The following is a 24,849-nucleotide window of genomic DNA, read 5'->3' as shown; positions in this document are numbered from 1 at the left end:
ACTTACAGCTGCTTGTCAATTTTGTTACATCATTTTATTGACTCTGACACTGAATGTTTGCAAAATTCCAATGTAAATGGAAAAGTGTTTTCCAAGACTCAAAAGTTCACAAATTGAATCCAATTCTGTCATTGCCATCTGCCATTGAACCAACAAAGAAAATGCAAAAATAGAGACTTTTGTGTAATTGTTCCATATTTTGTGTAGTCATTCTATATCAGAACCCCTGACATACATTCCAAATAGTCTACAAGAAACCTCAAAGTGTTTCCTAGAGACCAGGATTATGCTTCTACACCAAGAGGTTGCCACACAGTAAGCCTTTTAATGCATTATGGGTAACCAGAAGTCCTATAGGGAGTTTCCATAGGGCATTTTACAAAACGCATGAGCATACCTTGGCAAATAATGGTCTAAAGTAATCATATTTCAACCAATATTTATCTACTTTAAGATACAGATTCACAAGACCTGTTACCTCAGTTGTGTTTCCCAGACAAAATAAATGACCAAGAGGGCCGAATGTGGTCATTTCCAGAGATGTACAAAACCGCCTAAAAAAAAAAAAAAAACTATCATTCTACCCTTTGCCATTCTCTGACAGTTCATCACACAGTCAATCTATTGGTACCAAAATAATCTGCAAGGCCTCTGCTTTCAAAAGAGTTCAAGCTCTTGAATATAAGTGAAAGTATGTGGAAACGGGGCCATTGTTCATAGGCGGTGTGCATTGTTTCCCACAGAATTGAATTCTATTTGTGGTGGTAGGTTTGCAGAATTAACTCGAATGCAACAGTTTTTAACAAATTAGCGCAGCCCGGTTATGATTCTAACCAGATTTAAGCACAATTTAGTACAATCATTGTGTGGTGGTCAATGTTGATATTGTGGTGGTCAATGTTGATGTTGTGGTGGTCAATGTTGATGTTGTGGTGGGCCGCCACACATAAGTCCATGTATGGGCAACACTGGCGGTGTGCAATTTCGAGCAAAAATACCAAATAGGAGTGTAAGTGTAAAGATTTAAAACCCATGTAGGGGTTCGCTTATCGATGCACTTGCATCTTTAACGTTCAAATTGGTTACCAGTATGTACTGGTGAATCTTTACACCCTTACCCAGGTATGCCAGTGCCATTTGCACAGCAGGTTTGACCGCTGATGCTTGATTAAACTATTGAGCCCCCCAGTGAACTCTGCCCAGTACCTGGGGTGTTGGTATCAGAGTCATGAGACACCACATCTGCCAGTAGGCTGTACTTCGGCTCGTTGCAGCTCAAGAAGCATTGCCATAAGAAGCTCATTAGGCCTGCTTTAATGTCAAGGTGTGTGTGTGTGTGCAGGTATGAGAAGCTTAGGTGTGTGTGTGCAGGTATAAGAAGCTCCTTAGGGCTGCTTTAATGTCAAGGTGTGTGTGTGTGCAGGTATAAGATGCTCAGGTGTGTGTGTGCGCAGCTATAAGATGCTCAGGTGTGTGTGCGCAGGTATAAGATGCTCAGGTGTGTGTGTGTGTGCGCAGCTATAAGATGCTCAGGTGTGTGTGTTCAGGTATAAGATGCTCAGGTGTGTGTGTTCAGGTATAAGATGCTCAGGTGTGTGTGTTCAGGTATAAGAAGCTCCTTAGGGCTGCTTTAATGTCAAGGTGTGTGTGTGTGCAGGTATAAGATGCTCAGGTGTGTGTGTGTGTGTGCGCGCAGCTATAAGATGCTCAGGTGTGTGTGTTCAGGTATAAGATGCTCAGGTGTGTGTGTGTGTGCGCAGCTATAAGATGCTCAGGTGTGTGTGTGTGTGTTCAGGTATAAGATGCTCAGGTGTGTGTGTGCGCAGCTATAAGATGCTCAGGTGTGTGTGTGTGTGTTCAGGTATAAGATGCTCAGGTGTGTGTGTGCGCAGGTATAAGATGCTCAGGTGTGTGTGTGTGTGTTCAGGTATAAGATGCTCAGGTGTGTGTGTTCAGCTATAAGATGCTCAGGTGTGTGTGTTCAGCTATAAGATGCTCAGGTGTGTGTGTGTGTGTTCAGCTATAAGATGCTCAGGTGTGTGTGTTCAGCTATAAGATGCTCAGGTGTGTGTGTTCAGGTATAAGATGCTCAGGTGTGTGTGTTCAGGTATAAGAAGCTCAGGTGTGTGTGTGTACAGGTGTAAGGGCTGCTTTAATGCTCAGGTGTGTGTGTGTGTGTGTGTGTGTGTGTGTGTGTGTGTGTGTGTGTGTGTGTGTGCAGGTATAAGATGCTCAGGTGTGTGTGTGTTAGTGTTGCACGGTGTATCGATACTAAAAAGGTATCACGATGCCTTCACGCAAAAAACGATACGATTTCCGACGTTTCCGACGGTTCTCTGGGATTAAGCGAACCTTCCTTCATCAATGAATTTTGACGAGACATAACGAGCTGTAATCATAGGGTGCTAACGTGATGAAAGCGCAATGTTCACGCCAGAATAACATTACCATAACTTATAAACAATCTATTTCATGTTCGGTCAGTACTACTGGTAATATTTGTCATGGCATGTAGACTGCAATTTGTTTAATAATGATTGCCCAGATGTAGGATAGGCTACCCGAAATGCGCTAATTAAAGCCCACAGCATATAATACCACCAAAGCGTGTTGAGTCCTAATAATAATAGCGGCTTATTGTTACGTGGTAGCAAATCATGTTATCAAAGAAATAGACGTAATGTAGGAATGCACACAGATATATTGCAACAGGTAGGCTAATGGTGTAGGCCTACAGTATCTGACGAAGACCTGAGTGGTTGGAATGTCGTACTTGTACACTGGGCGCAATGAAGACTATCCTCACATTTTTCCCCTATGCAACTGTCAAAGAAATCCCATGAACACGGGAAGGCCTAGGGTAGCCTATACTGTACATAAGATGGCCTAAAGATTAGGCCCCTCTGCATAGCATTCAGTGATTTGCATGCAGTAATTTCAACAATGACCTTGATCTAGCCTAGTTTGGCTACTTTATTGGCAAAACACAACACGATGTAAATGAACTATAACAAAAAATAAAGGACTTAATCACACAAAGTAGGCCTACTATTTTACTGACTATAAAAATAATAATTATGTAGGAAGTTTAGAACCCAGAATTGACCTGCACACTACAAAAGTGCACCGAATTCAACACAAATGACTCAATACACTTGGAGGTATGAGTCCTTTCTTTTCCAGATATCTTAGGATTTCGCCGTAGTATCGTTTCAGTATCGAGCATCGTGATATTTATGGCAGGTATCGTATCGAAGTCATAATTTTGGTATCGTGACAACACTAGTGTGTGTAGGTATAAGGGCTGCTTTAATGCTCAGGTATGTGTGTGTGTGTGTGCAGGTATAAGATGCTCAGGTGTGTGTGCAGGTATAAGATGCTCAGGTGTGTGTGTGTGTGTGTGTGTGCAGGGATAAGGGCTGCTTTAATGCTCAGGTGTGTGTGTGTGCAGGTATAAGATGCTCAGGTGTGTGTGTGTGTGCAGGTATAAGATGCTCAGGTGTGTGTGTGCGTGTGCGCAAGTATAATATGCTCAGGTGTGTGTGTGCAGGTATAATATGCTCAGGTGTGTGTGTGTGTGTGCAGGTATAAGATGCTCAGGTGTGTGTGTGTGTGTGTGTGTGTGTGCAGGTATAAGATGCTCAGGTGTGTGTGTGTGCAGGTATAAGATGCTCAGGTGTGTGTGTGTGCAGGTATAAGATGCTCAGGTGTGTGTGTGTGCAGGTATAAGATGCTCAGGTGTGTGTGTGCAGGTATAAGATGCTCAGGTGTGTGTGTGTGTGTGTGTGTGTGCAGGTATAAGATGCTCAGGTGTGTGTGTGTGTGTGTGTGTGTGCAGGTATAAGAAGCCGGAGGAGCGGCAGCCCCTGGTGGCGGCGATGCAGATCTTCATGCCGATGCTGAGGGAGCGTTTCATCCAGCTGCTCCCAGATGCCTCCAGCGACTCTGTCCTCATCCAGAAACAGATCTTCAAGATCCTCTACGCCCTCTTCCAGGTACGGACACACACTGGGAGTGTGTAGTAAAGTATCGGCTCTGGAGTTTATTAACAGACTGTATGTTTTCTAATCTTTCTCTCTCTCATTCTGTGTGTGTGTGTGTAGTATAACTTGCCTCTGGAGCTCATTAATAGACAGACTCTGACCGATTGGATGGAGATTCTGAAGACGGTGGTGGACAGAGACGTTCCTCCAGTAAGCAAACCTCTCAATCCCTCACTTCCTAGATCTCTCTGTCTTTAGATCTGTCTGGACCTCTCTTGCTTGTTTCCAGATCTCTCTAATTCTCTTGCTCTCTAGATTTCTCTCTGCTTTCTAGATCCCCCTCTGTTCTCTAGATTGCTCTCTCTCTCCATCTCACTAGCTCTCTACAGCTCGCTCTAGATCTCTCTCCATCTGATCTGTCGCTGTCCAGATTTCACTCGTTCTCTAGATCTTTTACTCACTGTCTACATTTCTCTGGCACGTTCTCCCTCCTTCCTCTCTGACTGTGTGTGTGTGTGTGTGCGTGTGTGTGTGCGTGTGCAGGAGACGCTCCAGGTTGACGAGGAGGAGAGGCAGGAGCTGCCCTGGTGGAAGTGTAAGAAGTGGGCTCTGCACATCCTGGCCCGCCTGTTTGAGAGGTAAACATCTAGCTCTCCTCTCTCCTCCTCTTTCTGTCCTCTCTTCTCCTCTCTCCTCCTCCTCTTCCTCCTCCTCCTCTCTCCTCCTCTTTCTCCTCTTCTCCTCCTGTCCTGTCCTCTCCTCCTCCTCTCTTCTCCTCTTCCTCCTCCTCTTCCTCCTCTCTTCTTCTCCTCCTGTCCTGTCCTCTCCTCCTCTCTTCTCCTCTTCCTCCTCTCTTCTCCTCCTCCTTTTTCTTCTCCTCCTGTCCTCTCTTCTCCTCCTCCTCCTCCTTTCCTCTCCTCCTCCTCTTCTCTGTCCTCTTCTCCTCCTGTCCTTTTCTCCTCTCCTCTTCTCCTCTCCTCCTCCTCTCTTCTCATCCTCCTGTCTTATCCCTCTCCTCCTCCTCTTCTCTGTCCTCTTCTCCTCCTGTCCTTTTCTCCTCTCCTCTTCTCCTCTCCTCCTCCTCTCTTCTCATCCTCCTGTCTTATCCTCCTCCTGTCCTCTTTTCTCCACCTCTCTTCTTTCAACCCCATCCTCTCCTCTCTGGACCACCATTATGAGTACACACACATTGCTCCTCTCCTCTCTTCTCATCCTTTCCTCCTCTCTTCTCATCCTTTCATCCTCTCTTCCTCTGTTGCTCCCTGTAGCATGGCTGATTTGTTGTTTGTTGCCATAGGTACGGTAGCCCTGGAAACACCACCAAAGAGTATGCTGAGTTTGCAGAGCTCTTCCTGAAGGGCTACGCAGTAGCCGCACAGCAGGTCTGTCTGTCTGTCTGTCTGTAGGTCCTGTTGAAGGTGCTGTACCAGTATAAAGAGCAGCACTATGTAATGATACTGTATTTCTGTGTGTGTGTGTGTGTGTGTGTGTGTAGGTCCTGTTGAAGGTGCTGTACCAGTATAAAGAGCAGCACTATGTGGCTCCACGTGTTCTGCAACAGACACTCAACTACATCAACCAGGGCATTGCTCACGCTGTTACCTGGAAAAACCTCAAGCCTCACATCCAGGTAAACACACACACTTAAATTTCCCCTTGGGGATCAATAAAGTATCTATCTATCTCTTACACGTTTGGAACAGCAGTGGTTTGGAAGTGGTTGGGACAGACCCCAACATGGCCATGTGCCTCTAGTGTTCCCCTGCAGGAACACCTGGACATCTTTAGGTGCAGGAACACCTGGACATCTTTAGGGGCAGGAACACCTGGACATCTTTAGGGGCAGGAACACCTGGACATCTTTAGGTTCTGCTGTAGGAACACCTGGACATCTTTAGGTTCTGCTGTAGGAACACCTGGACATCTTTAGGTTCTGCTGTAGGAACACCTGGACATCTTTAGGTTCCGCTACAGGAACACCTGGACATCTTTAGGTGACAGAGATCCTGAAGAGGATCTATTGAACCACATTTTTTATTTCTATCTTTGTTTGCATCCCTGTGTGTTCCGGGGGAGAGTTGAGGCCCTACTTCTGACCGGTGCTTCTCTTTGGCGCTGCACTAGTGCTTTATAGTGCTGCACTAGTGCTTTATAATGCTTTATAGTGCTGCACTAGTGCTTTATACTGCTTTATAGTGCTGCACTAGTGCTTTATACTGCTTTATAGTGCTGCACTAGTGCTTTATAATGCTTTATAGTGCTGCACTAGTGCTTTATAGTGCTGCACTAGTGCTTTATAATGCTTTATAGTGCTGCACTAGTGCTTTATACTGCTTTATAGTGCTGCACTAGTGCTTTATAATGCTTTATAGTGCTGCACTAGTGCTTTATACTGCTTTATAGTGCTGCACTAGTGCTTTATAATGCTTTATAGTGCTGCACTAGTGCTTTATACTGCTTTGTAGTGCTGCACTAGTGCTTTATAATGCTTTATAGTGCTGCACTAGTGCTTTATACTGCTTTATAGTGCTGCACTAGTGCTTTATACTGCTTTATAGTGCTGCACTAGTGCTTTATACTGCTTTATAGTGCTGCACTAGTGCTTTGTAGTGCTGCACTAGTGCTTTATGCTGCACTAGTGCTTTATACTGCTTTGTAGTGCTGCACTAGTGCTTTATACTGCTTTATAGTGCTGCACTAGTGCTTTATACTGCTTTATAGTGCTGCACTAGTGCTTTATAGTGCTGCACTAGTGCTTTGTAGTGCTGCACTAGTGCTTTGTAGTGCTGCACTAGTGCTTTGTAGTGCTGCACTAGTGCTTTATAGTGCTGCACTAGTGCTTTATTGGCCAAGTGGAAGACGAGATAGTGTTCCGCACCAGATGTTGGGTGTCCCAGGTTACAGAGTGTTCCGTACCAGATGTTGGGGGTCCCAGGTTACAGAGTGTTCCGTACCAGATGTTGGGGGTCCCAGGTTACAGAATGTTCCGCACCAGTTGTTGGGGGTCCCAGGTTAGTGTTCCGCACCAGATGTTGGGGGTCCCAGGTTACAGAGTGTTCCGTACCAGATGTTGGGGGTCCCATAGCCTAGCGGCAGCAAATGTAATTGGCAGCCACAGGGTAGTCCAGCAACTCTCCATCTTCTATCAGGCCAATCACATTGTCTATAGAGTCAGCGACGGTTCCGCCTGAATTTCCTGCTACTAAAACAAAGAAGATGGATGCTGCTGCTGGCGAACAGCGGTCTTTGAATCGCAACTCGAGTTAAGCTTTTTTAAATTGGCAAAATTGGTGTGTGTGTGTGTTCCAGGGCATCATCCAGGACGTTGTGTTCCCCCTCATGTGCTACACAGACAGCGACGAGGAGCTCTGGCAGGAGGACCCCTACGAGTACATCCGCATGAAGTTTGGTACGAACACACACACACACACACACAGAACCCCTACAAGTACATCCGCATGAAGTTTGGTACAAACACACACACACACACACACACACACACAGAACCCCTACAAGTACATCCGCATGAAGTTTGGTACAAACACACATTCACACACACACACAGGGCCCCTACGAGTACATCCGCATGATATTTGGTACGAACACACACACACACACACACACACCAGACATCCACTCATTAGCCCGTTAAGGATGAGTTGAGGAGTGGTGAAGTGCAACTTTGTTTCCCTTTGTGTTTGTTGGTCTCAGATGTGTTTGAGGACTTCATCTCCCCCACTACAGCAGCACAGACACTGCTCTTCACCGCCTGCAACAAGAGGAAGGAGGTGTGTGTGTGTGAGAGGCGGGGGATTTGGGGGTGTCTATATGTGTGTGTGTGTATGTGGGGGGATGTTTGGGTGAACAAATTGTGTGAAACTGTGGGCCATGGATCAAACTGTAAGTGTGTGTGTAGGTGCTTCAGAAGACGATGGGCTTCTGTTATCAGATCCTGACTGATCCCGCCTCAGACCCCCGCAAGAAGGATGGAGCTCTACACATGATCGGCTCTCTGGCCGAGATCCTCCTCAAGGTACGCACACACACCGATCAGCTCTCTGGCCGAGATCCACACACTCAGACCACACACATACTACTAGTCTGGGGCGCATAGTTGCTAAGTCAATGCAATTTCCCATTGCCAACCAGGTTAGCAACTGTGGTTTTGGGAAACGCAGGCTCTCCCTCCCTCCCTTTAAACTCTTAAATGTTTCTACCCTCAATACGAACCTCCAGTTTTGGTCTGCTGTTAGATTTAACTTGAGGTCATTGTTGAAGAGGTAGTTTACTACGATTGTTTTGTACTAACAATTCCAAATCTCTACCGTCCAAAATGGCACTTGTTAACATGATCTGATCTCAACAAAACTCAAACTTGCACGTAACCAAAAGACTGATAGACAGGAAGGAATAGACGAGTAGGATGGCTTTCCTCTCGAAGTAAGTCTCGATAATTTGATTGGTTGATTATCTTTTTATTTTCACGTTGCTTTAGTGATGAGGATTCCAACTCGGGCTGGGTGCCACTTGGAGACAACGGGAGTGTAATACTGTGTTTCACCACATTCACTACATAGCATTTATGGGGGCGCTGTTTCACTCATCGCAAAATACTAAATGAAAATGGGAGAAGACGGCACAGCAAGAATGAACAAAACCATGGAACGATTAAATAGAATGTTTCATTTACAATAACAAAACCATGGAACAATTAAATAGAATGTTTCATTTACAATAACAAAACCATGGAACAATTAAATAGAATGTTTCATTTACAATAACAAAACCATGGAATGAGTAAATAGAATGTTTCATTTACAATAACAAAACCATGGAACAATTAAATAGAATGTTTCATTTACAATAACAAAACCATGGAACGTTTCATTTGCAATAGAGTATCGAAGTGTGACGTTCCATTCCCATGACGGCAGAATCACTGGATCTAAACAAACTTTCGAAGTGGCTTAAATAGCATTGAATGTAGACATGTGGCATCATTTCTAGCTAAAAAATTGTTTTAAATGTAGGCTATAGCCATTTAAACATGCTTTACCTGCTAGGCCGCAGCTTACCCGCATAACACGGATTCCCTGGCAGGTGTAATATAAAGAAACCAAATTCCAGTCGTTATTTCACGTCTTCTCAAAGACTGGCGGCTGTTAACTCATTCAATGCCAAGCTGTTTTCGGAAGCTTTGTCCTAGAGTGCCAGCAATCTAGACCATTGTTGATGATTTTTGTACAGCCACAGCATATTCTGTGTTATAGCTATGAACACATGCAATGGCTCGTTTGAAAGGTGAGACTTTAAGCTCTCAGTGGGTGCAAACCGTGTATTTCTGCACACCTCTGTTCCTGAGAAATCGCAAGCTAAACAGTGGCTAGTTTTCACCAAAATCGCTGGGGGTTTTTTTCTAGAAATGGAGATAAAACGTCTTTCATGAAATATGAAGTGTTGCCTGTAAAGTTTCCGGGAAGTGACCTAGTGAGACTGCCACCTAGTGATAGACCCACGAAAATGGCCTGGTTTTGAGCTGACGTGCATGCGTCACTGATTCGACCCAAAGCAGCAACCGAGTTATGATAAAATGTCCAGATTGTGCGTTTTCATGAGTTTTCGATCGTCATATATTTCATTTCCATTCATCACAGAGTTCCCAAAATCACATATAAGGTGTGTTAGAGTGTCTAGTTTCGTAATTAAAAAAAAAAGCTAAAAACGTAATATTACGTTTTTGACACTCAACGCATGGGAAGGAAAAACTTAATATTACGTTTTTGGCACTCAATGAGTTAAGAGTTAAGAGTGACGTTTTTTGCTTAAAAAATAAAGCCAAATATGTCTGTGAATTTAAGGATTTTAACCGCATGCTGCAGTTACATGCAGGTCTCTTTTACGGAGGAAACCCATGTTAAAATAAAACTCTGTAGTCACGAATTTGATTGTTGGTATGAATATATGTTGTAGTATGTGATTCCTGCAGTGTAAAGAAAATATACTAACATCTTAGAAACTTTGTAAAATTATTGAAATAGATTAAGAAAGCCACCGCTATGGTGATTTCAATGGTTAGGTTGATTTGTTTAGATCCAGTGAAATTGCTGCCGTGGCAACGCTACGTCATGGCTTCGGTACTCTATAACAAAACCATGGAACAATTAAATAGAATGTTTCCTTTACAATAACAAAACTATGGAACGATTAAATAGAATGTTTCATTTACAATAACAAAACCATGGAACGATTAAATAGAATGTTTCATTTACAATAACAAAACCATGGAACGAATAAATAGAATGTTTCATTTACAATAACAAAACCATGGAACGATTAAATAGCGAGCGATTGTCGGACGAGATGGGGGAAGCCTCTCCCTCAGAGAAACACATACTCACACACACACACACACACACACACACACACACACACACACACACAGTCTCTCTCCCTCAGAGAAACACAGCACTCACACACACACACACACACACACACAGTCTCTCTCCCTCAGAGAAACACAGTACTTACACACACACACTGTCTCTCTCTTTCTCTCTCCCTCTCCTTCTCCCTCCCTCAGAAAAAGGTCTATAAGGACCAGATGGAGTTCATGTTGCAGAACCACGTCTTCCCCCTATTCCGCAGCGAGCTGGGCTACATGAGAGCCAGGGTAAGACCTGTGTGTGTGTGTGTCAGGCCAGGGTAAGACCTGTGTCAAGTCAAGTCAGTTTTATTTGTATAGCGCATTTAACGTGCACAGAGTGCAACCCAAAGCGCTCCTGTGTGGGGGGGGGGGGGGGGTAAGACCTGTGTGTGTGTGTGTCAGGCCAGGGTAAGACCTGTGTGTGTGTGTGGTTGTGTGTGTGTGGGACTGTGTGTGTGGGGGGGGGCCTGTGTCGGCCTGTGTGTGTGTCAGGCCAGGGTAAGACCTGTGTGTGTGTGTTGGGCCAGGGTAAGACCTGTGTGTGTGTGTCAGGCCAGGGTAAGACCTGTGTGTGTGTGTGGGCCTGTGTGTGTGTCAGGCCAGGGTAAGACCTGTGTGTGTGTGTTGGGCCAGGGTAAGACCTGTGTGTGTGTGTCAGGCCAGGGTAAGACCTGTGTGTGTGTGTGGGCCTGTGTGTGTGTGTCGGGTCAGGGTAAGGCTGGGGGTTCATGGTAGGGTAAGGCCTGTGTGTGTGTGTGTGTGGCCCTTGTGTGTAAAATGTGAGGTAAAAAGAAATCTGTGTTTAGGCGCGCTGGGTCCTGCACTACTTCTGTGAGGTGAAGTTTAAGAGAGAGTGTGTGTGTGTGTGTGTGTGTGTGTGTAGGCGTGCTGGGTCCTGCACTACTTCTGTGAGGTGAAGTTTAAGAGGGAGTGTGTGTGTGTGTGTGTGTGTGTGTAGGCGTGCTGGGTCCTGCACTACTTCTGTGAGGTGAAGTTTAAGAGTGACCAGAACCTGCAGACGGCCCTGGAGCTCACGCGACTCTGCCTCATCAACGACAACCAGATGCCCGTCAAGGTGGAGGCCGCCATCGCCCTGCAGGTCCTCATCAGCAACCAGGAGAAAGGTGTGTATGTACACACACACGCAGGATGACTAGGAGAAAGGTGTGTATGCACACACACATGCAGGATCACCCTGTGGCTCAGTGACCAGTCACGACTCCCACATACGCACAGACAATCAGTTGCCTGTTGCTGACCGTAACCTTAGAAGTGTTGTTCTGAACTTATCTCCGCATTGGTGTTATTTGTGGGTGGGATGGGTGTAATATGTACCATCCAATATACAGATAGCCTATGGGAATAATCCCAACTATTTAGGAAACGGATAGTCTATGGGAATAATGCCAACTATTTAATAATCCACTTGAAATCGACCTCCAGGAGGCATCTGCGTGACTACTTTCTACAGCCAATATGTACTCATGCACTAATATGGGCCAATATGTACTCATGCACTAATATGGGCCAATATGTACTCATGCACTAATATGGGCCAATATGTACTTATGGACTAATATGGGCCAATATGTACTTATGGACTAATATGGCCAATATGTACTCATGCACTAACATGGGCCAATATGTACTCATGCACTAATATGGGTGGTCTTGGAGGACTGGGTGCACTAATATAGAAAACAAAATGACTTTTGGTGCATGTGTGTGTGTAATATGTGTGTGTGTGTGCGTGTGCAGCTAAGGAGTACATCACGCCATTCATCCGGCCCGTGATGCAGGCACTGCTGCACATCGTCCGGGAGACGGAGACCGATGACCTCACCAGCGTCATCCAGAAGATGATCTGCGAGTACAGCGAGGAGGTGACCCCTATCGCCGTGGAGATGACCCAGCACCTGGCCATGACCTTTAACCAGGTCATCCAAACGGGCCCAGACGAGGAGGGAGGCGACGACAAGGCCGTCACAGCCATGGGCATCCTCAACACCATCGACACCCTGCTGAGTGTGGTGGAGGACCACAAGGAGGTACACACACACTGCCATCCTCAACACTGTGGTGGTGAACAAGGAGGCACACACATTCAGTTGCACACAAACTCACCTGTTCAAACAAACGTCCTGAAACAAGATTATAGTCTTTCTTCAACTTGTCTGAAATGCCATGTACACCGTCTTAACGTGTGTGTGTGTGTGTGTGTGTGTGTGTGTGTGTGTGTAGATCACACAGCAGCTGGAAGGCATCTGTCTTCAGGTGATTGGAACAGTCCTGCAACAGCACGTTCTAGGTAAGGCAGACACACACACACACACACACGTCTTAACAGGATGATTTAAATCAGATTTCCCCAGTAATGTAAGGTACTGGGGCGGGCTAATTTATGGGTGCAAGTGTAACTGTTTTTGCTTGTGCGCGCGTGTGTGTGTGTGTGTTTAGAGTTCTACGAGGAGATCCTCTCCCTGGCGCATTCTCTCACCTGCCAGCAGGTGTCGCCACAGATGTGGCAGCTCCTCCCACTCGTCTTCGAGGTCTTCCAGCAGGACGGCTTCGACTACTTCACAGGTACACACACAGACTGGAGCTCACACACTAGAGGGTGGATACCTGACAATACCTCACGGGCTGGGTCGGGTTCAGACACACATTTATAAGTTGTACTGGGGTCGTGATCGGACACATATTTATAAATTCTACTGGAGTCAGGTTCAGACACATCGGCGCGATATGCCATTGGACGTTTTCCATTTAAAATAGCCTTTTATATTGGGTAGTTTCGGACCTGTTCTGCTTCATGAAGCAGTTTTCTGAGAATAAAATAAAATATAAAATAGTACCTAACAGCCTTCTTCCTATGTGCAAGATTTGTTAATGTAGCAGTGATGACGCATGTGTATTTTAGGCGGCAATGCTATCTTGGGAGACATTGTTGTAATCGGGAGAGTACAAGACCAAAGAAAAGGAGGGAAGTCTAGGCCTACTATGTGGAGATATTTCTGCTTAACGGTTGAAGTCTAGGCCTACTATGTGGAGATATTTCTGCTTAACGGTTGAGGCGGATAGTGATTAAGTCGTTGATTATGTCTAATGTATGAAGTGGATTTGTCATGAAATAGACTTGCTGTAAGGACATGGAGTTCTGCAGCGGTAGGCTATGTGGAGATTGAGAGGGGGTGCAAAACGTGTGATGCGGATGGGCTTTTGCTAGCAGGGTACCTCAAGAAAAATCCCACTGCAGACCAAACTAAATCTGACAGAGAAATGCGTTGCATACTGGGGTAAAAACAAAGCCTACCGGTAAGGCCGTCTCGTTCAATTGGAGGAGAGGATTTCCTTGAGTTGCCCCAGTTAACGTCCTGCATATGGATTAGTGGCAGCAAAAGACCCTAGTATTAATGACTGTTGCAGTTCATTTCAAGACTTAGTTTCAAGAAGTTTTGTCAATGGAAGGACTTGAATTTGCGCACACGCTCATCTGATTCAGTAGACAATTAAGAGTGCCATTTTGACTGCTCTTTAAAAGACAGGCAACATGAAAATGTAGTCACTAGCATGAGCAGCACTGAGGCATCGTCTGTGTGGGGTTCAGATGCAGCTCTGTGTGATGCGGGCCGCACCGCTCTCCATAAGCCCCTCCCCCTGCTCATCACACACACCTCGCTCTCCATCAGCCCCTCCCCCTTGCTCACCAGCCTCCCCCCGCTCACAAGCCCCTCCCCCTGCTCATCATACACACCTCACTCTCCATCAGCCCCTCCCCCTTGCTCACCAGCGCCCCCCCCCCCCGCTCACAAGCCCCTCCCCCTGCTCATCATACACACATCACTCTCCATCAGTCCCTCCCCCTGCTTATCAGTCTCTCCCCCTGCTCATAAGTCCCTCCCCCTGCTCATCAGACACACCTCACTCTTATTCTAGACATGATGCCTCTGCTCCATAACTACGTTACCGTGGATACGGACACCCTGCTATCAGACACCAAATACCTGGAGATCATCTACAGCATGTGCAAGAAGGTACACACACACACACACACACACACACACACACACACACACACACATATATATGTATACACACACACACACATATATATGTGTATACACACACATATATATGTATACACACACACACATATATATGTATACACACACACACACATATATATGTATACACACACACACACATATATATGTATACACACACACACATATATATGTATACACACACACACACATATATATGTATACACACACACACATATATGTATACACACACACATTTATGTATACACACACACATATATGTATACACACACACATATATGTATACACATACACATGTATTACCGCAACACACACATGTATTACCACACACACGTGTATTACCACACACACGTATTCACGTATTACCACACACACACACACACACACACACACTTGCTCTGTATGGCGTTGTCTGTGTCTGCTGTCCTGTAGTATAGCTCTACATTTCTTAGATGTCTGTGAAGGTGTGGTCATCTGCAGGTGGAGAGTGACTAAAGTGTGTGTGTGTGTGTGTAGATTCTGACGGGTGAGGCTGGTGAAGACCCAGAATGCCATGCTGTCAAGCTGCTGGAGGTCATCATCCTGCAGTGCAAAGGGCGCGGCATCGACCAGGTAACATAGCAACCAGTATAGTCATCATCGACCAGGTTAACATAGCAACCAGGTAATATAGCAAACAGTATAGAGTCATTATCGACCAGGTAACATAGCAACCAGGTAACACAGCAACCAGTGTAGAGTCGGCATCGACCAGGTAACATGGCAACCAGTGTAGTGTCGGCATCGACCAGGTAACATGGCAACCAGGTAACATAGCAACCAGTATAGGGTCGGGATTGTGTCGTAAATCCGCTAGGAATTGTGTGAATCACGGTAACCGCGGCTACTGTACAGATAGAGATCCAATGGGGGCAGGACTGACGTCAAATGGACCTCTAGAGCCCATAGACCTCTGAAGTTCGCCTACAAAAATGCTGCCATCTTTGAGATCCGGTATCTTGCGATTTTTCCTATGGGAAAATAACATGGGGGTTTTGAATGATAAACCTGTTAAACTCTCGCGGGGACGAGGAAGTCTGAAATGCAGACGTTTTGCTCAACACACTTTTGTCCTCTGCCTTCGACTGGCTGCTGTGATCTTCGGTACGTTAAGATGGAAAACTTAGCTCTGGGGTAGCAAAAATCTAACTTGCAATGCAACTTGCCATAGATAGTAAGCCTCAATTAACATCCGGATCTCCTTATGGCTCTTTTTTGTAGGTAAATTTCAGAGGTCTGTGGGGTAGGCATGACTAGCGTCAAATAGACCTCTCTTCTCACTACTGACAGGCTCGACATGTAATCACAAGTGTTGGCCAACATGGAAAGGATGTAATATGGACATGGATATATGCCTGTTTTAGCCAGTAGATGTAAAGCTGCTTAATACGAGTGTTTGTAGTAAGTTACAGCTTCGTAGCATCAGTAGGCTAACTCAGTGTTACAGCTTTGTAGCATCAGTAGGCTAACTCAGTGTTACAGCTTTGTAGCATCAGTAGGCTAACTCAGTGTTACAGCTTTGTAGCATCAGTAGGCTAACTCGGTGTTACAGCTTCGTAGCATCAGTAGGCTAACTCAGTGTTACCGCCCACAAAACAGAAGCCAATCTACAGCATTTAATGCTCTTTACTTGCATTGCTTACTTAAAGGACAGGTTCAGTATTTTACACTTAAAGCCCTGTTTTCAGATAGTTTATGATTAAATAGAACGTTTAAGGTTGAAATTTGGACACATGCTGCTGTCCTGAGAATTTTCGGTTTCTGTGGTAGCAACGCGGTATAGGTGCACTGGAACAATCCTTCCTAAAACGCATTAAACTTTCGTTTACAAAGACGTGAAACTCACCGAGTGGTCAGGGGTGTTCACTGATATGCTCACACAAAAATCGCTGCAAAAGATTCTTTCCAACAGGTTTTATCGTATATTTTGTCCAACTCCATTGACTTGTATTGAATTAGTCTAGGCAAAGTAAGGTCTGACCCAAAACAAATTGCAACAGAATTTATTTTCACATTTTTATATTTAAATTGGTGATCTAAACACCATAGTAAAAGTCCATGAAAATCCAGTTGGTGGAAGTATGTTAAAATGAGGGTTGTTTTATGCATTATCCTTCAGCAAGTACTGACCAAACTGTAATTAGAATGTTGTAGAATAAGCATTCTAAAGAATATCTGACCCCATCTAACTTAACATGGAATTTTAGAATATTGCATTGTTGAGGAACATTCTTTTATTTTCAAAGAGTTAGTACATTTCTCAGGCTTATTTCAGACTGGTTTGTTGCTAATTGGTGTATATTTTTTTTATTTTGGCCCTTTGAATAAATGGAAATGGTTGTTCAGTCTTTAAATAGAGCCAGTGTGTTTTTGCATTTAAGTGTTCCACAATGTTAAAGTTGTACAAACACATAGTTAAGCATTATTCAGCCTACAGTAGGAAAGTGTTTTTGGTGGTCTGATTTAGAGGTCACTGAATCATATACAGTATATCACATGAAAGTATCAGTCCATCATTTTCCAAGACTTATAGACTTGTGTAGTAATTGACCTCTTGTAGGGGGGTTGACTGACAGACTGTCTGTCCAATCAGAGGGGCCTGTATGATCCTTCTTTACTTTGCACAATGTTGGCTAAAACAGTAATCAGACAGCACAGTATGTTTATGTAAGTGAATGAATGAAGGAAAATTGTAAAGGCAAAGTTGAAGATGGACATGATAATGTCCAAATTCGACAGAAAGGTGCAGATAACTGCAGCTAGCCTCCAAAGAGGTGACTATTGTTGTGACGTCTAGCAAAAGGTGCATGCTATACTAATAAATATAGTTTAAGATTCATAAAATTCATGCCTATGCATGGGTCATGGTTTTACCAAAATCATAGAACAGCCAAAACTATACATATTCTAAAAGCATATGCCCTGTACATGAAATATAGCATTAATCAACTTATGTCCCATCTTCCTCCATACCATGCATAATACATACTCCTCTATTCTGTATAGGCAAATCAAATGAACAGCTGATACATTTTGGCCTGCACTATTAAAGGAGAATTCCGGTGTGATATTGACCTAAAGTGTATTGAAACATGATACCGAGTGTGAACGTATGTCTCATAGCCCATCTCGGCTTGTCCCCTGCACTCCAAAATCTGGCGCTAGTTAGCCGATGCTACCAACAGCTTTTTCAATAGTGGTGCTTCAGCATCGGGCTAGCCATGCAAATAAATCACTGTTTTACACCCATTTACGAGGCTCAATGTATCTCCACACTTCATTGGTAGACTTCCGAGGGCCCTGACATTTAAAACGAGACATTGAGAACTTTGAAAAAGCACTGGTAGTTTACTTACAAGACGATTTATACAGACAGTATCTTCACGAAGTTTAGCGTTTGCAGCCATCTTGAATTTAGTCACGATAAGTCGAGCAACGAGTAAGAATGAACTGGAATCCATGCATTTCCACTAAATTATTTTTGGAATCTGATCCCATACCTGTTCATTCTTACTCGTTGCTCGACTTATCGTGACTAAATTCATTGCTCAATAAAAGAGACAGGCATGACGAAAAACTTGAGTGTACAACATGTCGAACAGTACCAGAATCCATAAAAAAACCCTTTTGTATCAATTTTTTTGATGTTGAACCATATATTGACCCGCCTAAAGTTACTCAACTTGCACCGGATCATCTTCCAGAATCTCAATATTATCACAAGTGTGGGCAAATTTCTAAGTCAGCACCAGTCAGTTATGATGTCATCACATCACCAAAAGTATTGGTTTTACCAAAAATATTTTTCAATATTTTAAACTACAAAAATACATACCTATAAAGTATTTTGATACAAAATACGAAGCCGTTTTTTTTCAACCCAGTCAAATACAAATTACGAATATACGATATATTTTGTATTTGAAATATGGAATACATGTAATAAATACTGCTCATCCCTGTAGGCATCACTTGTTCTGAGATACCATGTTTAGTTCAGGAGCTATAATGAAGAATATAGGCGTAATTCAGTGGAACATTTAATGGTTGCCACGGCGACCATTAGGGTTTTTTGATAATGGTTTTATATCTGAAAATGTTCAGGGCTCCAAACTACAAGTTCACCTGCAAGTTTCCTGCCTTAATGAAAGAATTTGACCTAATTTTCACATATCCCCTGTGCTATGAAAGTTCAATAAAACTGCCAAAGGTGCAGCTTTTCGCCATTGACCTATGCACAAATAATTCCAATTTTGACAATGTTCCACCACTTGGATTTTCATGGACTTTTGGTATGTGATATGGGAAGGTTTCATGAACTGAATACAACAAAAATCATTTCTGTTGCAATTAGTTTTGGGTTGGGCTGTATTTCTCAGGCGAAAGAGCTTTTTGGGCGATTTCTTTCGACCTCCAGCGAAGTTAAGTAAAATGCAGACCGCAGAGACACGCTGATCAGCTTTCTGCAGATTCTCAACAGGTGTGCTCACATCCAACCCCAGAAATTCCAGTCACAACTTTAGCCTTTCTGGATCGTTGAAAGGAAGTCTGTGACAACTTTTTTTGCTACGAATTTTCCCGCAATTTGGAACTGCACAAAATCGCCTCATTTTTAGCTGTCTGTTGCAAAATACTTCAAGACAGCGATCTTCTGCTTCTTCTGTGTATTCAATAAAATGCCAGTGGTTTGCTTGTAATTGGCAAGACGTGTAAGGTGTATTATCGCCACCAACTGGGCTGGAGTGTCTATTATTCAAGCTCTCAATGGAAGAATGTACAGGTGTGAGGCGTTTGGAAAAATAGGTCCACAGTTTTACAACCATGGTAAAACACCTGTTGGAAAGCATCTTTTGCAGCGATTTAATGCGTTTTAGGAAGGATTGTTCCAGTGCACCTATGCAGCGTTGTGGAGGAGGGGGCGCTACCACATAAACCGAAAATTCTCAGGACAGCAGCATGTGTCTAAATAGAACGTTTAGGTTGAAATTTGATCATAAACTATCTGAAAACAGTGCTTTAAGTGTAAAATACCGAACTTGTCCTTTAAATGTGTGTTTGAGGTGACAAGGTGGTGTGTTCGTGTGTGTGAGGTGATGAGGTGGTGTGTGTGTGTGTGTATGTGGTGGTGTGTTCGTGTGTGTGTGAGGTGACAAGGTGGTGTGTTTGTGTATGTGTGAGGTGATGAGATGGTGTGTTCCTGAGTGTTTGTGTGTGTGTGTGTGTGAGGGGTGACGAGGTGGTGTGTTCATGAGTGTTCGTGTGTGTGTGTGTGTATGAGGTGATGTGTTCGTGTGCGTGTGAGGTGATGAGGTGGTGTGTGTGTGAGGTGACGAGGTGGTGTGTTTGTGTGTGTGAGGTGATGAGATGGTGTGTTCCAGAGTGTTTGTGTGTGTGTGTGTGTGTGTGTGTGAGGTGATGAGGTGGTGTGTTCATGTGTGTGTGAGGTGACGAGGTGGTGTGTTCATGAGTGTTCGTGTGTGTGTGTGTATTTGTGTGTGCGTGTGAGGTGATGAGGTGGTGTGTTCGTGTGTGTGTGTGTGAGGTGATGAGGTGGTGTGTTCATGTGTGTGTGTGAGGTGATGAGGAAGTGTGTTCCTGAGTGTTCGTGTGTGTGTGTGTGTGTGTGTGTGTGTGTGTATGTGTGAGGTAACGAGGTGGTGTGTTCATGAGTGTGTGTGTGTGTATTTGTGTGTGTATGTGTGAGGTGATGTGTTCGTGTGTGTGTGTATGAGGTGGTGTGTCTGTGTGTGTGTGTGTGTGTGTGTGTATGAGGTGGTGTGTTCATGTGTGTATGAGGTGGTGTGTTCATGAGTGTTCGTGTGTCTGTGTGTGTGAGGTGGTGTGTTCGTGTGTGTATGAGGTGGTGTGTTCATGTGTGTGTCTGTGAGGTGATGAGGTGGTGTGTTGATGAGTGTGTGTGTTGCAGGTGGTGTGTTGATGAGTGTGTGTGTTGCAGGTGGTCCCGCTGTTCGTGGCGTCTGCTCTGGAGCGTCTGACGCGGGAGGTGAAGACTAGTGAGCTGCGCACCATGTGTCTGCAGGTTGCCATAGCAGCGCTCTACTATTCCCCGCCCCTCCTGCTCAACACGCTGGAGAATCTCCGCCTCCCCAACACCACCCAGCCAATCACAAACCACTTCATCACCCAGTGGCTCAAGGACGTCGACTGCTTCCTGGGGTGTGTGGACACTGCTCCTACATCATGAGATGTCTATGCCTCATTAACGTGTGTGTGTGTGCACAGGCTCCAGGACCATGAGATGTGTGTGTGTGTGTGTGTGTGTGTGTGTGTGTGTGTGTGTGTGTGTGTGTGTGTGTGCACGCAAGCTCCAGGGCTGTAAGGTGTGTGTGTATGCGCACTGTAAGGTGTGTGTGTTGGGGCTGTGTAGTGTTGCACGGTGCACTGATAACTACAAAAGAATCGCGATACCCTGAAATTAAAAATGTCACGATGCCTAATTTTATTAGTATCGTTACTAAAAGGATAATTCCGGTATTTAGCACTTTGAGTCCCTTTTCTGGTTTGTTTTGGATGAACTAGAGTGGTGGACACTGAAATTTTGACGTTTGGTCCTGTCTCGACTTTTCTGACTCGTTTTGAATCGCCTAGACTAGTCAGAGTGGCTGCCTACAACAGCTAAATACCGGAATTTTCCTTTAAGAATGGCAGTGTTCAATCAGGAGTACTGTGCTTCTCATGTTCTAGGCATCCTCACCAATCAGGCACAACTCACTTCAATGTTCCAAATGTCCCGGACTCATTGATATTCAAAAATCAAATCGCAATTACAATATCTATCCCAAAATCATGCAGCCCTATTACTGACATGAGTGTGTGTGTGCGCGCAGGCTCCACGACCGTAAGATGTGTGTGTTGGGGCTTTGTGCGCTGATGGATCTGGAGCAGCGTCCCCAGGCGGTCAGTCAAGCGGTCAGTCAGCTGTTGCCAGCGGCGATCCTGCTGTTCAACGGCCTGAAGCGAGCGTACGCCTGCCGCGCCGAACACGAGAACCAGGACGATGACGATGACGAGGACGGAGAGGAAGACGAGGACAATGGTACACACACACACCCCACACACACACACACACACACGTGCATACACCACACACACACCCCACACACACACACACACACGTGCATACACCACACACACACACACCACACACACACACCACACACACACACACACACACACGTGCATACACCACACACCACACACACACACACACACACATGCATACACCACACACACACCACACACACACACGTGCATACACCACACACACACACACGTGCATACACCACACACACACACACGTGCATACACCACACACACACACACGTGCATACACCACACACCACACACACACACACGTGCATACACCACACACACACACACACAGACCACACATACACACACCACACACACACACTGCATTAATATGCGTGTGTGTGTGATGGCAGAGCTGGGCAGTGCTGAGGATGATTATGATGAAGGTTGTGTGTGTGTTGTAGCGGAGCTGGGCAGCGATGAGGATGACATCGATGATGAAGGCCAGGAGTATCTGGAGATGCTGGCGAAGCATGCGGGAGAGGACGGAGATGATGAAGATTGGGAGGAAGACGACGCTGAGGAGACGGCACTGGAGGGCTACACCACCGCAGTGGACGACGAGGACAACTACGTGGACGAGTACCAGATCTTCAAAGCCATCTTACAGAGTACGCAACACACACACACACACACACAACTACGTGGACGAGTACCAGATCTTCAAAGCCATCTTACAGAGTACGCAACACACACACACACACACACACACACACACACACACACACACCTACGTGGACGAGTAGCAGATCTTCAAAGCCATCTTACACACGCGCATACCAAATCTACAAAGCCATCTTGGAGTATACACACACACACACACACACACATAGACATGGATGCCATCTTATAGTGTGTGTGTGTGTGTGTGTGTGTGTGTGTGTGTGTAGATCTGCAGACGCGTGACCCTGCGTGGTACCAGGCCTTGACTCAGACGCTGGACGAGGAGCAGACCAAAACCCTGCAGGACGTCATCACACTGGCTGACCAGAGACGCGCCGCACACGGTAAGAACACACACACACACACACACACACAGGTCATCATGTCCTTTTAATTGTCAAAATATTGTCCATATTATTCAATCAATGTGGCGCAAATGAGGGTAGAGTCGGTGGATTAATCTATCAAAAGTGAGCAGCAAGGGCAGGCAAAATGGGAATTATGAGAACCGTTTAGAATCTAAGGGCTAAGCCCCGAATGTTTTCAACTGCCAGCGACACCCCTGGTCAGGGCACTCAGGTGCTGCACTCCGGTGCTGCACCATGCTAACCTGACTCTGACTCTCGCCAGGTGAGTTGCGTTCTGCCCCACTTACCTCCGTTGGGTGATGCCGAGTGATTTCAGCAGCAGATTTTATGGTAGAGCCAATCAGGACGCAGGGCGAGAGTTTCATAGATGTGACGTAGCGGAGAAGCGACTGTTTTGATTCAGACAACAATGGCGACTCTCATCGAGGAAGCAAGCGTCAACATTGATGCTGCGATTTCATCCGTGTTGTCCAATCTACCCAATATGTTTTCCTTAAAAGAACATCAGAGAACGGCTCTGAAGGCTTTTGTTGGTGATGACGGACGGACAAGTGGCTTATCCAATCATATGCAAGGATTTTTGATAAGGCCCAGCCTTCTGAAACAGCTCTCCAATGGAGCGATCCCAGATGGATGAGTGAGTGTGGAGCTAGAGTGTGGAGGACACTCACTCGTGCGTTTGGACCTTTTTGTTTACACACACCCTCACTCGGACGGCACCCGCTATTAGTAGTAGGGGGCTGGCGGTGTCACATGGATTATTCCGGTTTTAAAAAAAAAACATTTTGTTCACCCATATAGCCTGCCCGTTTAGTGTGTGTATAAAACATGAGGTCAGTGTGTGTGTGTGTCTAACCCCAGAGTGTGTGTGTGTTCCTCAGAGTCGCGGATGATCGAGAAGCACGGCGGCTACAAGTTCAACGTCCCCGTGGTGCCCCCCACCTTCAACTTCGGCGGGACGGCTCCTGGGATGAACTGACCCGGCCCCCGCCCCCCACCCCCTAACTCTGTGACTGATTGTAGTGAAGTGAAAAGCTTGTGTTGTTCCCGATCTGGTTCGGCTCACTCTTCAATCGGACTGTCAAATTGGCCAAAAGCCCCAGAAGATGTAGGAGCACAACCAAACCAAACGCAACCAACGCCTGGGAGGGACTATGGGCCGGACACACACACACACACACACACACACACACACACACACACACACACACACACACACACACACAGACACACAGACACAGACACACACACACAGACACACACAGACATCCCCACACACTCAGACACTCCGAGACTCAACGCTCTGGACAACACTTACCCTGTGGGAGCCAGCCTTCTGGTCACCAAGCCGACAGCTCTTAGGTCTTCCCACTCCCACTCATGGGACTAAACAGGAAACAGGAAATGGACACCTCCCCCACCCCCCCCACCCCCCCCTGCCGACTGGCACGTTAGTTTTTTTCTACATCGCCCCCTGTCTCATATCTGGTGTAAATAGCAGCTGGGGGGTTGTCACGGCGACGTGAGGAGCCGGATTGGTGTACACGACTGACTAGCACTTTCATACGTTCAGGTCTCTTGCACTCCCACGCAGCCCGCGGCAGGTTTTTAACCCATCCATCTGATTGATTGGCGCGATTGAAAGGCACATTAGCTGAGGCCGAGTCCGGCCGAGACCTGGTCAGTGCCGCCAGGACACGTGCAGGGTTCCACACACACGGCTGAGGTTCTGCGGAGAGCCCGACAGTGCTGGGTTCCACACACACGGCTGAGGTTCTGCGGAGAGCCGACAGTACTGGGGGCTGCAGCTCATGGGTTCTTCATTGAAGCATGTACTGTTGGACTTGATCGTGAAGCTCTCAAGCTTTTGGTTGATGTATGGATGAACCATCTATATATACAACATATTAAAACATTACGCTGGACTACCTGCGGTGGTGTTGAGTTTTACACACACACACACACACCACAAACTTTAGATCATGTACACAAAGATCACACGCGCAAAATTTAAGATCATGTTCACAACGATTTTGATGCATGAAATTTCTCCTCATAGGAAGCTTGTATAAGATTTCATTTGATAGTTGAGTGTTTTAACATAAGAGGCATCAAATGTAAATACCTGTACAGTAATATACTACTAATACCATCTTATCGGGCTCTACCATCTCTATGCTCTGAGAACCTTAAAG

General features: G+C 45.4%; 1 protein-coding gene across 3 annotated transcripts in view; it reads left to right on the top strand.

Moving 5' to 3' along the window:
* ipo7 (importin 7) overlaps positions 1-24,579 on the top strand; it is a 32,974-nt gene extending 8,395 nt beyond the window's left edge. For all 3 annotated transcript variants that reach the window (XM_042073836.1, XM_042073838.1, XM_042073837.1), the window contains 20 exons: positions 3,839-3,995; positions 4,104-4,193; positions 4,527-4,621; positions 5,281-5,365; positions 5,479-5,613; positions 7,293-7,392; positions 7,695-7,771; positions 7,900-8,016; positions 10,564-10,653; positions 11,366-11,531; positions 12,166-12,455; positions 12,649-12,715; positions 12,865-12,990; positions 14,344-14,441; positions 14,988-15,083; positions 20,467-20,687; positions 21,359-21,567; positions 22,028-22,234; positions 22,514-22,630; positions 23,536-24,579. In XM_042073836.1, coding sequence (XP_041929770.1) covers positions 3,839-3,995; positions 4,104-4,193; positions 4,527-4,621; positions 5,281-5,365; positions 5,479-5,613; positions 7,293-7,392; positions 7,695-7,771; positions 7,900-8,016; positions 10,564-10,653; positions 11,366-11,531; positions 12,166-12,455; positions 12,649-12,715; positions 12,865-12,990; positions 14,344-14,441; positions 14,988-15,083; positions 20,467-20,687; positions 21,359-21,567; positions 22,028-22,234; positions 22,514-22,630; positions 23,536-23,633 — 2,641 coding nt within the window. In that variant the 3' untranslated portion in view covers positions 23,634-24,579. The remainder of the gene's footprint in view (positions 1-3,838; positions 3,996-4,103; positions 4,194-4,526; positions 4,622-5,280; positions 5,366-5,478; positions 5,614-7,292; positions 7,393-7,694; positions 7,772-7,899; positions 8,017-10,563; positions 10,654-11,365; positions 11,532-12,165; positions 12,456-12,648; positions 12,716-12,864; positions 12,991-14,343; positions 14,442-14,987; positions 15,084-20,466; positions 20,688-21,358; positions 21,568-22,027; positions 22,235-22,513; positions 22,631-23,535) is intronic.
* Positions 24,580-24,849: the final 270 nt, after the last annotated feature.

The sequence above is a fragment of the Alosa sapidissima genome, chromosome 20, assembly GCF_018492685.1.
Source record: "Alosa sapidissima isolate fAloSap1 chromosome 20, fAloSap1.pri, whole genome shotgun sequence".
Lineage (NCBI taxonomy): Eukaryota > Metazoa > Chordata > Actinopteri > Clupeiformes > Clupeidae > Alosa > Alosa sapidissima.
This window is presented reverse-complemented; position numbering and strand designations above follow the sequence as displayed.